At 32.6% G+C, this 17833-nt stretch overlaps 1 protein-coding gene across 1 annotated transcript; it reads left to right on the forward strand.

The window, feature by feature from the left end:
* Positions 1-13982: 13982 nt before the first annotated feature.
* On the forward strand, positions 13983-15881 carry LOC107892788 (AP2-like ethylene-responsive transcription factor At1g16060). Its single transcript, XM_016817840.2, has 7 exons — positions 13983-14284; positions 14402-14410; positions 14519-14607; positions 14787-14860; positions 14948-14998; positions 15116-15192; positions 15279-15881. Exons 1-7 carry the CDS (start codon positions 13990-13992, stop codon positions 15854-15856), a joined length of 1173 nt encoding a protein of 390 aa, XP_016673329.2. The 5' UTR covers positions 13983-13989; the 3' UTR covers positions 15857-15881.
* Positions 15882-17833: the final 1952 nt, after the last annotated feature.

The raw sequence follows: 17833 nt of genomic DNA on the forward strand, positions 1-17833 counted from the left end.
TCTTCATTGGTTAGACATTAGGATCTATCCCCAAGTAGTTCTGATTAACAGATGGGTGGATCGTTGGCACATTTGCCACAGTCTAGGAAAAGATATCTTGACATTTTATTTGTAGGTTGCTTAAACATTTATTTTATTCGAGGGGTGGAAGCAATCTAGGTAATCTTCTTAGAGTGCTCTCGATACAAGAAGATGGGTTCTCCTATTTCTATTCATTATGCTTTGGGAAGTTTTGTGTCAGGCCTAGCCCCAAGGCTTTCCAAATCAATTCTGATTTTTCCAATGATGTTGACCCTCCACTTAAAGATTAGAGTGTGATGTGCAACAAGCCGAAGAGGGAGGTAAGAAGGGTTTATATTTCTTCGTGATCTATAAAAAGACAATATGGCACTCTTAGGTTGTCTTCTAGTCAACGTTCATATATGCCTCACCTGTAGAGGTGGGGAACTTAGCTATCATGCAAAAGGTGGCCACTACCATTTTATGTTGGATCTGGTGCCCTAAGTGTAGTATTTTCTTCCAAGTACGCTTGTAACTTTTTTAAACAGATTGGTTAATAAAATTATTCAATAATTGCATTAATACTTTGTATATTGTCCTCGCATGGTTTTGCACGCAAAGTAAAATGGAAGCAACTGTTGTTCACTGGTTGTCTAATATTTAATTAATATTAAGCAGTATTACTGGTTGGATCATAATATAGAATATAGCTTATATTAGTAGTCAAACCTAAACATGTCACTAGTTTATAAAAAATTAGCAAAAAAATTGAAAGACAAATATGTTGTCTATCAGTCTAATTGGGGAGATGCTTTATCTTGGGCATCAGAGTAGATGACTCCTATAAGATAGAGACATAGATGTGATTGACTAGACTGACAGTACATCAAACTAGACCCAAGCAGAATAGATCCTGAATCTGTTTATGAATTAATTCACTTGTAACATTCATAGTGTGGCATACATAAATCCTGAGTAGATGTCGGACTATGTATGTATGACTCGTACACTTTGATGTAAGTAAAATCTTAAGTTCGATTAGATAAGGAGCCAAAAGCTGGTGCATTAGGTGTACGACTTCTGCAGTATGTATCATCATTCACAATAGAGGGATTCATAGCTGGAGATAAGGGTAAATGATATCCTCCCATAGGTATTTCATGATTGATGAAAAGTAAACATGGTTACAAGTCGTTCGTCTTTGTGATGGATGACTTGATCACTATTCGATAGTGATTAACTTTTTATGAAGGAAGATGTAATGATTACCATGAGATAAAATATGATCATATTGGGAGAGTGGATAATATCCCAAAGAGATCAATGATATCATATAAGGGTAACACACTTATGACAAGGTTATTAGATGAGCACTGAGTAGTTGCTTTTGTAATGGTATATCATTAGGGAGAGCTCAATCATGATACTATAGTGGAATGACTCCATGACTAAATGATTTTATAATTAATAGGAAAAAACCTAAATTTAATTATAAATCATTTGAGCCCTAATTACATATGTCCAATCGGTCCCTCTGCTAACTCAATGAAACTTGAAATGAATTACGAGTTCGAATAGAAATGAATATAATGAATAGGAAAAGATAAATGGAAAACATTCAGGAATGATTATGATTTTTTTTTTGAAATGGAAAAATAAAATCATTTGGAATTGAATGTAGGTTTTCAAAAATGAAAATGGAAATGATTCATTTGCAATTCTATATGGATTACTTGAAAAAGATCGAAAGAATAAGTTTATGTTTTTGAGCTGTTTTGAAGCCTGAAAATGAAAATAAACCATTGGTCACGGTGAACATGTTGAGTTATGAAATATTGAACATATTTTCTCAAAATTTTACTAGAGGTAAAATCATCAAAAATTTTACCAGGGTAAAATCGTTAAAATTTTACTAGCGGTAATATGGGGATGAGAAAATTGTTTAATATAGAATATTTAAGTTTATTTTGGGAAATAAAAAAACCAAATCAGGTTGGATCACATTACAGAGTAGTGGTTCAAAAGGCCCAGGAAGTATTCGTAATTGAACCTGATGTAAGAGAAGCCCGAATCCCTATCATAATACAATGAGGGGAAGTACACCCTATTAGCCCTTCTCCCTCTCCTAGTTGGACTAGAAAGTTGTTTTTCTATTTGAAATAAACCTCTATAATTCAACAATGGTTCTACCTTCCCTTCTTAAAAATAGATGGCACTGGTAAGACATAACACACAATTTTGAGAAATTGTTACTTTGCTAAAAAAATAGAGAGAATTTATTCTCAACTATTAGATATTTTTCTAGAATAACAATTCTATTGGTTTCGATTAAAGAAAAGATAATTTTTGTCTTCACCCCAAATAAAAGAGATAAAACTTTTTTCTAGTTTTGTGTTCTAATTCAATTGATTTGAGTCCACACTCAAAGTAGTTCGTGGTATAAGAATAGAAAAAAAGATCATTTGGTTGAAAGCTAGAAAACATCAACGATTCTCTTATCTGAAAACATATGTATGATTTCAATTTAAGTTTTATTGCTATAAATATAACAAACCAGGTCGATTTTGAAATTTTTAATTTTTCGCTATGCAAGAACCATTTTCAAGCCTGATTTTTTCCAACATTTTAGTCATCCTTATAATTTGCCTCTCGAAAATGACGTTGTAGGCTATTGGATGGTCAATCGCTAAAAACTCCACCATTTTCGTGGTGGTGTGCTCATCATCACCAAGGATGATTGGAAGGAAAATAAACCCTTTAACCGAAACAAGTTGATTTGCGAAGCCATAAATTAGGCTTGTCAGGTTGACTTGTGTGTCGTTGAGTTCCATTTGATAGAATGCCTTGACTGTCAAGATATCAACTAAGTTGTCTGTATCTATCAGGATTCTTCTAGCTTGGAAAGAAAAGATATTGACTAAGATCTTCAGGGGATATTCGCCTTCTACATAAAAGGGGTCCTTCTCATTTTGTTTTGAGAACTAGAGTTGCCATGTCGAGGTCTTAGGCTTTCTATTATGGTAAAGACCGACATGATACTTCCTATGTGAGCGTTTCACTTTGAATTGGAAGCGAACCACTCTACATGCTTCCTTCCTACTAGCAAATTAATGAGCCCTCTAACAAGTTACTTTCCCTTGTCTCCATGCTAAGACCCTTATGGTCCTACTTCTTTTTCTTAAGATTTGGTGGATTGACGGTGGCCCTAAGCTAAATAATGCTTAAGGTGCCCCTTATAGATTTTCATCTCAATGGAATGTTTTAAATGCACAACTGCTCAATGCGGTGCCCCCAAGCATTATTGTACTTTTTTTGGTGATTGGAGTTACTACAATGTTAACTAGGTTGTATCTATAATTCTAGTTTTAAGATTATCTGATATTCTTCTAATAAAATGTATGGGATATGGAGAACCTTAGTCTATCAAGGTGGAGATTATTGTTGGGGAGGTGGTGTAGTTGTGAGACAAGATACAACTTGTTGCAAGTAATGAGTTATATGTTTTATATATCTAAGAAGGGGTGTGTTAAACAATGGTTGATGCTTTGTGGTGGCCGGGGGAGTTAAAGCTGCTAGAAGGATGGGATAAATCAGTGTAGTTGAGATAGCAAGGTCGGAGCTCAAGGGTATGCTTAGAGATTTCATGAACTACTCTAAAGACGGGAAGAAGGCATGTGCATACTATAAAGATGGTCCAATGAAAGAAGAAGAACTTGAGTAGATTTTAAACTAGAGAAAGATCTTGAGCCAAGTTGGATGGGGGTGCTAGCTGAAGCGGAAGAGCTAATTGGATCAACGGGGGCATTGCTTTAGGATTGCGAGTTCATGTTGTCAATGTTCACCGCGCCAATTTTTGATACTATTATACAACAAGGAGGAGGTATGTATGTGAATGTTGTAGTGATTATGGAGACGGGTTCACCCGGTCGGGGCGAAGAGCTGGGGGTTACAAAGAGTATAGAAGAGGAAAGTATGAAGGTTAAGTGCTGAAGGTAACTTGACAGAGTTAAGCTTGGTATCTTTGGAAATTTTATCCTCCTTTCATCATTTTTGGGGGTGTTTATAAGCGAGGGTCCTGTGTTGGTGGTTTTAATGTGATGAACTCGCCATCTAGTCATCATCATAAACGCATGGGGAGGATGTCTTTAATAGGAAAAATCCTATCATTCCTTATAACTTAGCGATACAAAGCAGTTAAACCCACTTGGGGTTTGGTGACCAATAATATCACATTATCGACAAAAGTCTAGGAGTTTGGGATAATGGGTGATTTTTACCTACTCAGATGGTTGAGACGAGGGGTGATGCTTGGGTTTGACTTTCCTATAAGCTACTGATGGTTTTGCTGCTTAGGTGACCTTCCGACTTGCTATGTGTCCTTATTCAGATAGGGGTATAAGAAAGCCGAAATTTTTCAATTCGATTCGATCTACTTTTTTTGTTTTTTTATATTTAGTATTTCAATGAATTTATCAAAAATTGAACATGTTTATAAGAAATTCTTTCATAATAGATGAATTTATATCAATATATTAGAAAACTAATAAATATTTTAATTCTCATTATGATCAAATTCTAGTCTTCCATTGAATAATTTTTTATTTTTGAATTGATATTTTTATATTTAAACTAAATTAATTTATAAATTAATAAGTTGGAATTTTTTTTATTTTGGTTATTAATTTTATATTTGAGTAATTTAATTGAGTTTGGTTATTTCATTTTTTTAGGTTCATTTATATAATGGCATTGTGTATTTAAATATTAGGTTGAGAAAGGATGTTAAGTTGGGATGTGTTTACATGATCCTTTACCGGTTTACTCGGTTTGGATATGCAAAACCAAAAAATCAATCGAATAAATTGCCTAACTGAATAAGCTAACCGAATAAACTAAAACAGTTCCATTTATTCAGTTCAATGAGCTCGGTTATTTGGTTTAATTGAAATCATGCTCTCCTCTATGTGTCATAGCTCCCCTTTATTCCTTCTAAAGGAATATTGCATTTTTCTATTAGAATATTATTATATAATTACTATTAATCATGTAAAATTCTTGTGACTTTTTCTTATGAACTTTGGGTTGAGCCAAAATTATCCCAGTTATTCATATTTTGAACATTGTTACTCTTTCAAAAAATAGTTTCATAGAAAGTCAAATAACGATCTAAACCACATCGCTCAAAACACATGTACTAATTTAATCTAGAGTTTATTACTATAAATATCACAATATTTTATTTTAAAAAGGATAAACATTGCTTTCTAACCTCGAAGAGTGTGTGATCAAATAATTAAAATTTGGCTAAGTGACTTAGAAGGCTAGCATTCGATTTGCTATTAACTTATCAAGAAGTACCCTCAAAGGGTGTGTGCTCAAATTATTAAAATTTGGCTAACTGCCTTAAAAGGCTACCAACGGCTCTGCTATTAACCTAGCAAGTAGTACCCTCGAAAGGGCGTGTGCTCATATATGAATTTTAACATAGTGTAGTATATATTTTTAGCAATAATATGCATTTCCACTCATCACTAGCATGGGACGAATAATTTTACACATAAAATTTCTTTAAGTGCTATACGTTCCATGTTTTGGGAACTGTTTTGCCACTCATTTGAACTAGCTTGTAGGCTCCAAAGCCTAATTTTTTGACGACTTTGTAAGGTCTTCTCAATTTGAAATCTTTTTTTCCCCCTTTGCGTAAGTGTTTAGTTGCCTTCTGTATTTCTCATTACCAAGTCACCTACCCGGAATTGTTTTTTCTTGACCCTAACATTATAATAGTTGGCTACCTACTAAGTTCTAGCAACCAGCTGGATTTATTTGGAAAAATTTCAGTTCGAAAACGGTTTTCTTACACAGCGAAAAAAAATTTGAAAATTGATCCAGTTTGTAAGATTTATAGCAATAAATATGTCTTTAAAAATACATGTGTTTTGTGTGAGACAGATCCTTGACGTTTTCGATTTTCAACCGAACGATATTCTTCGTTATTCTTGTACCACGAGTAGTTTCAAGTGTGGGTCCGAATAATTACAAATCAAACATAAAACCAAAAATATTTTTCTTGCTTTCAATAGGAAAGTAAATTTTTTTATAGAAACCGATAAAATTGTTATTATGAAAAATAGAATTTATACTTAGAAATAAATTATCGCTATTTTCAAACAGAATAACAATATCTCAAATTTGTGTAAAACTTGTATATTTTTAGCCCTACCAGTGTCATTTATTTATAGGGAGAGATAAATGAACCCTAGTTGAATTAGTAGAATAGAAAAAATACTTATTGAATAGAAAAATCAATCCCCTAGTTGAGTTAGGAGAGAAGAGTGGCTAGCCCTAGTTAATAATACTATGGTTGTCGCCCCTCATTCTTATTATGAGGGATTTTGGGTCTCTCCTGTATTGGGTCAAATTTTATGTGTTTCTTAGACTTTTAACCCAACACTTTATAATTTAATTCAGCCCAATACATGTTTCCCTATTTCCCAAAATAAATATAATTTATTAAATTAATTTTAATTAATTAAATTTTCAATTAAATAATTTTATAAACTCAATTCTAATTCTGTTAAAGTCATGACAATTTTACCATAAAAATATATATGAGAAAATGTATTTAATTTCTACATTCAATGGATTCACAATGACCAATTAATTTAGTTCTATTTTTGAATTTTAATTATTTAATTAAATAATAATTTGAAAAACTTAAATCAATTCTCAAGTCATTTCCATACTTAGTAAGAAAGCACATTCATTTTCGAATGTTACCCTTATAGGATATCTCTAATCTCGTTGGGTAAATCTGTCCTTCTAATGTGATCTTATTTTATCTCATTGTAACCATTACATCATCCTTTTGAAAAGTTAATTACTATTAAAAAGTAATTAAGTCATTCATCATAAAGATAAATGACCCACAACCACGTTTACTTTTCATCTTTCATGTAATTTCAATGAAAGGATATCATTTACCCATGTCTTGGGCTATGAATTCTACTATTGTGAATGATGCTACATACTGCAGAAGTCGTATACCCAACACTCTAGCTTTCAGTTCCTTATTTATTTGAACTCAGGCTTTTATTTACATCAAAGTATACGAGTAACACATACATAGTCCATCAGCCACTCAGGATTAAGACACACCACACTATGAATGTCACAAGTAAATGAATCCATAAACAGATTTAGGATATATTCTACTTGGGTCTTATCTAATATATTGTCAGTCTAGTCAATCACATCTATGTCTCTATCTTCTGGGAGTCATTTGCTCTGATGCTCAAGACAAAACATAATACTGCTTAGTATTAGTTAAACATTAGATAACCAGTGAGCCAATATTTGCTTTTATTTTACTTTACACGCAAAAACCATTGAGGACAATATACACAGGGTATTAATGTAATTCATGAATAACTTTATTAAATCAATCTGTTCAAAAAAAAATACAAGTGTTCAAACGAATATACTACACTTAGGGCACTAGATCAAATATATTTTAGTTTATTCCCATTTTTCTTCTAGCAGGTCTATGTTCACCCATAGCATCTCATCATTCTGATTCGATTGATAGTGTAAAGTTTTGAAAGAACTTATGTAACAACTTATTTTCAATGGTACCGAAAATTGTAGTTTCAGAACCCCATTTTTGATGATTGAGTCAGTAAATATTATTTATTAATATTTAATAGTCTATTATGGTATTATATTAAATTTTGGTTAGGTAATTTTGGTGATTGAATGGTTAATTACGGTACAATGACTAAATCGTAAAAACTGTAAAACTTAATTGCTATAGATTTTTATTAGTTAAAAGGTCTAAAAAGTGAAGTTACAAGGATTTAAGTGGAAATTTATCATTTATCAGGTATAGTGGACGATTTATGAATTATTTTTAAGTAAATTATATGTTATTTAATATTGAAAATTACGTAAAATGTAATAAAACATAAAATAAATTAATGCCCACTTTTATTTTTATCATCTTCAACCCTTCACCATTGTTTATCTATTGAAAGAAAACCAAAGCTTTCAACCAAGCTTTTCTTCAAAATTGGTATGCTATTTTTATTCTGTTTCTTGTAATTTTTATGTTTTCGAAATTCCGAGAGCTTGATTTAGCTAGCCCAGAACTATTTCATGAAATTGTTAAAGCTTTAAAATATTACCATTGATGATTTTTGAAGTTTCTAGTGATAAATGGTTGCATGTTGAGCTTAGATGTTAATTAGGGCTAAATTGTTAAGTGGATTTTTTTTGTTAGTTTTGTGTTTAGGGACTAAATTGTTATTATGTTGAATTTGGCATGAAGTTGCTAAAATTTTCAGTTCTAGAAGGTTCTAAGAGGATAGAATTGAAAATAGTTTTTAAAATGGGGCTTGAAAATAAAAGATATGTAAGTTTTGATTTTAGGGACTAAATTGAATAAAAGGTAAAAGTTTAGGAAAATATTGTAAAATGTTATTAAAGGGTCATATGCATATGTTTAAACATTATAAGCTATTTGGAGTTGATAATTGAATTAAATTATTATATACATCAAGAAAAACGGAACAACCAGTCAATAAATACGGGAAAGGAAAAATTGTAGAATAGTCATTGGTGTTGTGTTTGTTGCTCTTTTGGTTAGGTAAGTTCGTATAATACTTATTTTGTTTAGTATTTGATAGGTTTTTATTGTGTTTATGTATGTATGTATGTATGTATGTATGTATGTATGTATGTATGTATGTATGTATGTATGTATGTATTATTTGTGATGGAATTGCCAAAACTAATAAATTTGGTATTGAATGATTAATTTGTTAATTGTGTTTTAATTGATAAGTGAAGGTAATATGTAAATGCAAATGGTTGAATTATATGTGTATGATGATGTAAAGGATCGAATATAGAATTAAGGCCCAAGTGAACTTAGTGATTGATTATGATACAAATGACATGTCATTAAGGTTTAAGTATAGCAGACACTATGTGTCAGTGCTTATATTGTATCAGGCACAATGTGTCGGTGTTTATATTTTATTAGGTACTATGTATTGGTGTTGGACACCTTACTGATAGCTGAGATTCAATATTTCTTGCGGATTCTCCATAGCTCATGTGAGCAGCATCAAGTAAAGGTTAATGTCCCTATTTACAGCTCGTGTGAGCAAATCTATCCCAAGTATCTGAGGTTAATTTACTATAGTTCTCCAGGAAAAACTAAGTTATTAAATCGAATTGAGATGAAAGAGAATTTGTATGGAGATATTAACTGTGAGTTGAGCTTGGCTATTATGGTTACTATGTTACTCATATGTATGTGATGATCATTATGTGAGAATGTTCTAACCAAGTTGGTTATGGCATGAATTGTGTAAGGTGACAAAGAATACCATGTTTGTATGATATTTTCAATTATTGAGATATGAAATGTCATGTATGTTACTTTTAATTTCATACGAACTTACTAAGCTTGAGTAATCTTACTTTTGTTTTGTTTTTCTTCCTTGTAGGTTGTCGAAAATCGTGCTGTTGATTGGATCATTTTCAAAAATCACACAAATCCCTTTGACTTTCGAACATTTTGGCCCGATTATAAGTGACATTTGAATAGGTGTAAATGGTTATGTGTATATATATATGTGTGTGTGTGATTGAAACTTATGTTTTAGTACAAAATGATGTGGAAATAGGTTCAATGTATGAAAATATTAATGTTGTTAGGTTTGTTTGTTACATGAAATGACATATATACTTTGGTTAATATTGTGTTACTTACTTGATGAGTTTTGGCACTTAGAAATGATGATGATGTGATGAATGTATATGTATAGATGTTAAGGTATGTTTATAAGTGAATGGTATGATTTAGTCTTATTGTAACGTGGTGCCAATTATGGCATATTGGTAAGATATTTAGGTTAATAATAAGTGGTATTTTTTTGTATGAAATGAGAATGTTTTGGATAGGTATTGAATGATTGATATGTACAGTTTAGGTTCCCGTTATGGTTGGTTGAATTCATGCATTTAAATATCTATAATTTTCCTACATGGTTTGGCACACAACCATGTGTCACACACGAACTTGTGACACAACCGTTTGCTCTTTAAAATTTAGATAGCATGTACACTACACGATTGCAAAATGTCACACAGGTTAGCCATACGCCCATGTGGTATTGTTCATTTGGCCATCGAATTTGCACAGGGTCTCAATTAGTTACACGACCCCAATATATGGTCGTGTGACTTTTAATGAATTTCTTTGCATCTATGTCCACATGGTTTCAGTAAGTTACACGACCTGGCCACACGGCCGTGCAACTCCATATCACACAATCATAGTTTTTCACAAGGCCGTGTGACCCCTTTTTGCTGAAATAGCCTTACCTTTTGTTAAGTTTGCAATTAAGTCTTTATTTGTTTTCGGGTTGATTCAAGTGCTTTAGTAAGCTCGTTTGAGACTCGAATATGTTTACAAATCATATTTTTCTTGGATCATGTAATGTTTTATTATTTAATGGAAATTTTAAAGCCAGATTTATTTTTGATATGCTTTGTTAACTGTCGTAGCATCCCATAGCTCGGGTTCGGCGATCGGACTGAGTAAAGGGTGTTATGACTTATGCCAATTTCTACTAGGATAATTGTCTTTATTCCAATTATCAAGTTGAAGGGAGTCTCTCTTGTTCATGTGTGTGATATTGTTCGGAGGGCCCATAGTATTTCAAGCGGTTCCTTTAGCCATACTCCCTTCGCTTCACCAACCTTTTTCTTTACTGAGGTTAAAATCTTTTTGTTGGCAGCCTCAGCCTGCTCGTCTGTTTGGGGGGGTTCCTGAGCTTTTGGTGATTGCAATATTCAAACTCTGGTTAATTTTCTTGAACTTTCCCTAGATTGTGTGTTGTTATCAATGATGATGACATGGGGGAAGCCATAAAGGCATATAATCATTTTCTACGCAAAATTTTCAATTTTCAATTTTCCATTTTGTTTCTAATGGTTCTACCTCCATCCATTTTGTGAAGTACTCCACCAAAACTACTATGAAATTTTTTTTCTCCTTATAGCTTTTAGGAAAGGGCTAGAAATGTTCGTGCCCCATGTAACGAACAACCAAGGACTAAATATTGCATGTAATGACTTAGTCGGCGTCTGAGAGATGGGAGCAAATTTCTAAAAAATGCTCACATTTCACCACAAAGTCCAAAGCGTCATTGTGAATGGTTGGCTAGTAATAGCCCCGCCTTAGAATCTTTTAGGCGAGGGATCTTTCACCTATATGATGTCCATAGGTGCCTTGGCGAACCTCTCTTAGAACATATTTTACCTCATTAGGACCCAAATTGTTGGAAACATTAGTTTAGAAAACGTGTTTGTTTACGCAACAAAATTTTACAAATTTTATAAAAACTGAACTTTTGTGTTATTTTTAACAAAAATCTTTAGCAAACTAGGACATGTGTTTCTAACTTAACAATTTTGGTCATCTCCTAGCTTTCAACCAAAACGATCTTCTCAGCTATTCTCAAACTATCGGTTTGCTTAGAGTGTGAGCTCTAACTACACTAATCAATATAACAATGAAAACTTTTTAGTTTTCCAGGGGGAAAATTAAATTTCTTTATGGGTAAGAAACCTAACTCAAGTTCTCACAAAAGTAAAATTTGGTAGGGAATAATAAATCTCATTATTTTCCATCAGAGTAACTATGCTAAATATGTGTTATATTTTGACTTGGTCCATACCTCATATTTGTAGGGAAAAATCACAAGAGCTCTATGAGAATAGGAGGAGACAAAATAATAATATTTTAATAGAAAATACATAATCCCACCCTGACTTTACTAGGATGGGTAACACACCACTCAAGGATGCCACCCATAACTTATAGTTGGCCATATTTAACTCATTCATATATTTGGTACAATTATATGTTATGTGATATTTAAATCAACTGATATAATTTATCCAACCCAATACTTAGTTTTTTATTCTCAAAATGTTATTTAATTTTTCTCAATCCAATTAAAATCACGACATCTTTACCGTAATAGAATCTATGAGTAAATAAATTCAATTGTCTTCTTCCACAATATTGCGATAATTAATTAATTTTCACTTTGAATTTCAGTTATTTAATTACATTCAATTAACTAATAATTTAAAGAAATTAAACTAATGACTAAGTTGTCTCTTGTTCTTAGCGAGAAAATTCACTGTTGATAGTGATACATGAAATCTATTTCTCTATTTATCATTTGCATTTATTTAACGTATTAATTCAAATGCAATCCATATAGGGTTGTGTTAACCTAACGGAGGGACCAATTGTACATATATATAATTAGGACTCGAATAATTTGTAATTAAGTTTTAGTTTTTCATCTATTAATTATAATATTATTTAGCTATGTAATCAATCCATTAAAAATACCATGATTGAGCTCTCCCTTATTACATACCATTATGAAAATAAATTTATAATTTTTCTCATCCAATGACCTTGTCATTAGTGTGTTACAGTCATAGAATATCCTTATCTCTTTGGGCTAGATGCATTAACTTGATATGATGTTATTTTATCTCATGCACTAAAACAAAACAAAACTATCATGATGTTATTTGATATGAAATCCGCCAAAGTATCAAAACCAATTTGTAGGTTAAGTCTAAATGTACATGCATTTTAAATTTTTTTTAAGAAATGAATGTTATAATATTTTATTAAAATTTATTACCATTTATGATGTATTTGGCCTCCAAATTAAAAAAAAATCTTTTTAGCCCTCCATTTAATTTTTTTTCTTATTTTTGGCCCTTAAATTTGCGATTTGTGTCAAATCACCTCAAAATAGATGGAAAAATTAAAATTTTAAACTTTGCTAACATGACATACATGTGAATTGGCACGTGAATAACACATCAACATTTAATTAATTTTTTTATTTTTTAAAAATTCAAAAAAAATATATAAAAATTATATTTTAAAAAAAATATAAAATCATTTAAAAATATAAAAAAATATCTTTTTTTAAATTGATAAATTTAATTAAACATTGACATATTATCTACCTGACAATCTACGTGTATGTCACGTTAGCAAAATTAAAAATACGTTTTCATCCATCTTGAGATGATTTGACAAAAAAAACAAATTAAAAAATTAAAAAAGACCAAAAAATTAAATAAATAACTAAAATAAAATTTTTTTTAATTTGAATCACAAAAAAATCATTATGCCTTAATTTCTGGCTGTCTGTGAAACATAATGTCCACGTTCCCATATATAAATAAAAACAAGTGTCGTTACAAATAGTTTACTAAAAATGAACTTATATTTCTTGTGCAACCCTCCAACCATAATTAAATAATTAGAATATTTCACTTCTTTAGTAAACTCAGTCCACTACAGCTTCGTAATGGGAACAGACACCATTTCTTTCCACCACTCTACCATCACTCACCCACTTCCAAAATAAATAAACTACAAAATGAACGATGAATCCAATGAAAGTTGACCCTCAAAACCCAACTCAACATTGTCTTATCCAACATATCATTTAAAATCCTGTTATATTCCGTTGCATGTTTAATTTATTATTGAAAATTCAACTTCAATTATGTTGTTCTCGACTCTATTCGGTCTTGGCCTGTTTCGCATAAAACAAAAAACTCAAAGGAATTTAATATTTACATACACACATATATACGTATACGTATATATATGTGCTGAAAAACAGAATATGGACAAGTAAAATTTGCATGGACGGACCAAATTTGTCTTTAATTGTTCATAGAGATCATCGACATGTTTGTTTGGACTTAAAACAATAATTTATGCAACAAATAACGAAACATAATAGCTCCAAAATTTATAACCATAATATATATACATGAATTCTTACTACGGGATCAAGCAGCCATTGGAAGATAAAAAACCAGCAAAAGAGAGAAGAAAGAAGAAAGTAATCAGAAGGTAAACAAGGGATGGAAATGATTATGGTTAAGGATGAATCATACCAAAGAAGGCGTCGTATGAGTTCGGTATATGGTGATGTTCAAGCCGTAAGATGTGTTAAAAGACGAAGAAGAGACCGCTGTGATGTCAATCAAGGTCTGCAACAAAATGATCAAAGCCGCAATGCTCCTGCTGCTGCAATCACTGTGAAAAGAAGTTCTCGGTTTCGGGGAGTCAGCAAGCATAGATGGACAGGCAGGTATGAAGCTCACTTGTGGGATAAGCTTTCATGGAATGTTACACAAAAGAAGAAAGGCAAACAAGGTAAAAAAAACTATGTGTCTTCATTGCATTTCAGTTCATTTTCACTATAACTTTCAATTTAGGATGCTTACATGTTGCATGATTTGTCTGTCTGGAATCGGCTCGGGGATCCTGCAGTTTACCTTGGTGAGTACATCACAAGTTGTTTCACTTTTTCTAACACATATATACAACCCGAAGTCTTGTATATATTAAGGTGAAATGATAATGGTATGTTATATGAACTTTGATCAGGTGCTTATGATGATGAAGAAGCTGCTGCAAGAGCATATGATTTAGCTGCACTTAAGTATTGGGGGACGTCAACTTCCACTAATTTCCCCGTATGTATATCTTATATTCTTATTTAGCAACTATGATTATCTTCTATTTATGTCACTCGGATTCAGTTTTCAGTGTTGGATACGGATGTTGCAAGAAAAATAATGGGTTCGAGCAACATAGTTTTAATTAAAATAGTATATTTAAACACCAAATCTAACTCGCTCAATGGTTTATGCAGATATCAGATTATGAAAAAGAGATTGAAGTAATGCAGACTGTAAGCAAAGAGGAGTTCTTGGCCTCATTAAGAAGGTAAACCCTTGATCTATCAAATCATAAACTAATATAATTATCTAAAGGCTAAATACTTAACATCTAATGGATTTTTCTTTGTTACAGAAAGAGCAGTGGGTTCTCAAGAGGAGTATCCAAGTACAGGGGAGTTGCAAGGTACTTTTGTTGATAATCTAGTGATCTATGCTCTTATATATTTGGAGGATCATATACTCGTACGATCGAGACACGTGTTACATTACAGGCTAAAGATTCCTTGGATAAAACTTGCAGGCACCATCACAATGGAAGATGGGAAGCAAGAATAGGGAGAGTGTTCGGAAACAAATATCTATACCTCGGCACTTACAGTAAGTTCAATGTGGAAACCTTTCAGCCATGGATGGAAAATATAACATTTCTATTACCCTAAACGATAATGTCATACGATTTGCAGACACACAAGAGGAGGCTGCTCGGGCTTACGACATTGCAGCAATCGAATATAGAGGGATCAATGCAGTGACCAACTTCGATTTAAGTACTTATGTAGGCTGGTTAAAGCCTAGGATGACAAATAATTATCGAATTGCAGCTAACGAAACACCAGCAACGGTCGAACCCGAATCGGTACAATCAACAAGTTGTTACAGTCCAATAGAAGAATCTAAGCCCTCAATCCACTACCCTTTTGCTGCAGATTACTTCAACTCTCCTCAAAAGCAACAACATGTTGTTGAAACCAATCTCCCAGTATCATACAAGTCTTCATCACCTACTGCATTAAGTTTGCTCTTTCGATCTTCGGTATTTCGAGAACTGGTAGAAAAGAATGCAAATAATGTATCAGAAGATGAAAGCAGTAACAGTGATGCAGATGATGAACAAAAGAATCAACAACCAGGACGTTCTGATCATAGTGATGAGTTTGGTAGGCTATTTTATGATGAAATTTGTAGTGGTTTCCCATTATTTTTCTCCCCAACTAAAGATAGCATACAATTGCAAGAAAACGAGCTCCCTTTCGTTATATGATCTACCAAGAAAGGCTGCGAGATAATGACCGTTTTGATCCGAAAGTCTCTATACATATGTCGTTTGTATGGTTTAGAAACATAGGAAAGTAGCTAATGGTAGCATTGTGGATGGCTTGTAAAATCTGCAATGTTGTAAATTATAACATCTACATTTACGTTCATGTACAACAATCGAGTGTTTGTAGATATATATTTAGATGGTAATGCATAGTTCTCGAAAAAATATAGTTTGCATAAAAATACTGTATAGTTTGTTTGAAAATAATGAGAAAATACATGCACATTTACCAACTTGTATGGTACGAAAAAGCAATAAGAATTTTATAATGAAGGGTCAATTAGAGCTTCATAATGGGAACAAACACCATTTCTTCGCACCCGTCTAAATGATACCAAAAAAACAAACAACAAATTGGAAGATGAATCCAATGAACTCGAACTCGAAAACTGAAATTACCGTAACGGTCTTTTCAGACTTTTTTTTGCAAAATGACCATCCATGCTAACTGCGAACTGCGAGCTCATCAGAACAGCTCACCAAGAACTACAAGCTCACTAAAATGTACAAGCTCACCAAATGTGTGAGCTCACTAAGATCACTAGCTCACCAACACTACGAACTCTTCACTCTGCAAGTTTCCAGCTTGAACTGAAACTGTGATAATTTTTTATTAAACATTTTGGCAAGAAATTAGACAAAAACCAACAAATGAGAAAGGAAGTTATGTGAATCTAGTCTTTGAATTAAGCCAAGTTGTAATATATATATATAAATATTAGTTTATTTAAGCATAATTTTTCATGTAAGCTAAGTATCAATTTTTTAATGAAATAGTTCACCAAAAATTAACTTCTCCATTTTTCATCTTTTTTTCTTCTATTTTCAACCTCTCATTCATTAAAAATCCAACAATTGGTATCAAGAGTCATTAATCTTTGAGGCCTGTTTTTTCAATAGAAAATGTCTTCAGCAAACTTTACACCACCACCACCCCATGTTTTTACAAGTGAAAACTGCCACATCTTGGTAGTAAAAATGAAAACATATCTTCAAGCTTTGATTTTTGGGAGGTTGTAAATGCTGAAATAAAACCACTAGTGTTGAGGTCAAATCCCACTCTTGCTCAAATGAAACAGCACAGTGAGGAATGTGCCATAAAACATAAGGCGATGTCTTACCTACAAATGGTGTTTCAGACGTGATCTTTACAAGAATCATGGCTTGTGAACTCTCAAACAAGCTTGGGATAAGCTCAATGAGGAGTTCAAGGGATCACAGAAGACAAGACAGCAGCAGATGATAAATCTCAGATGAGATTTTGAAAACCTCAAAATGAAGGAAGTTGAGACGGTGAAGCAATATTCAGATCGAATCATGGCAGTTGTGAACCAGATAAGACTGCTAGATGATCAGTTCCCTGATAGTCGAGTAGTTGAGAAGCTGAGAGGTACAAATCAAAGATATCCTCACTAGAAGATTCAAGGGATCTATCAACCATCTCACTCTCAGAGCTAATTAATGCTTTATATGCTCTAAAACAAAGAAGGGCAAGTAGAAGAAGGACATGCTGAATGAGCTTTTCAAGCTAAAAACAGAGAGGTTGCGAGCTTTTCAAGTCAGAAAGTAAAGAAGGGTTAGTTAGACAAAAAGGAGAAGTCAAATAAATATAATGGAAAGAAAAAGTATCCACCGTGTTTGCACTACAAAAAGTTAGGTCATCCTGAGAAATTATGTTGGTTCAGGCCTAATGCTCAATGCAAAAACTACAAGCAGGTTGGTCATGTAGAGAAAGTATGCAAAAACAAAGGGTATACTCAATAACAAAATATAGAGGCACAGACAACAGAAGCAGAAGAACTCATGTTCACAGCCTTCTACGAAGCCCAACTCGCAACACCATGCGAACTCACCAACTGAGTAAAAAAGAATTGGCTCATAGATAGCGGGTGTACAAGTTACATTACAATAGATACG

The sequence above is a fragment of the Gossypium hirsutum genome, chromosome A09, assembly GCF_007990345.1.
Source record: "Gossypium hirsutum isolate 1008001.06 chromosome A09, Gossypium_hirsutum_v2.1, whole genome shotgun sequence".
NCBI classification, from domain to species: domain Eukaryota; kingdom Viridiplantae; phylum Streptophyta; class Magnoliopsida; order Malvales; family Malvaceae; genus Gossypium; species Gossypium hirsutum.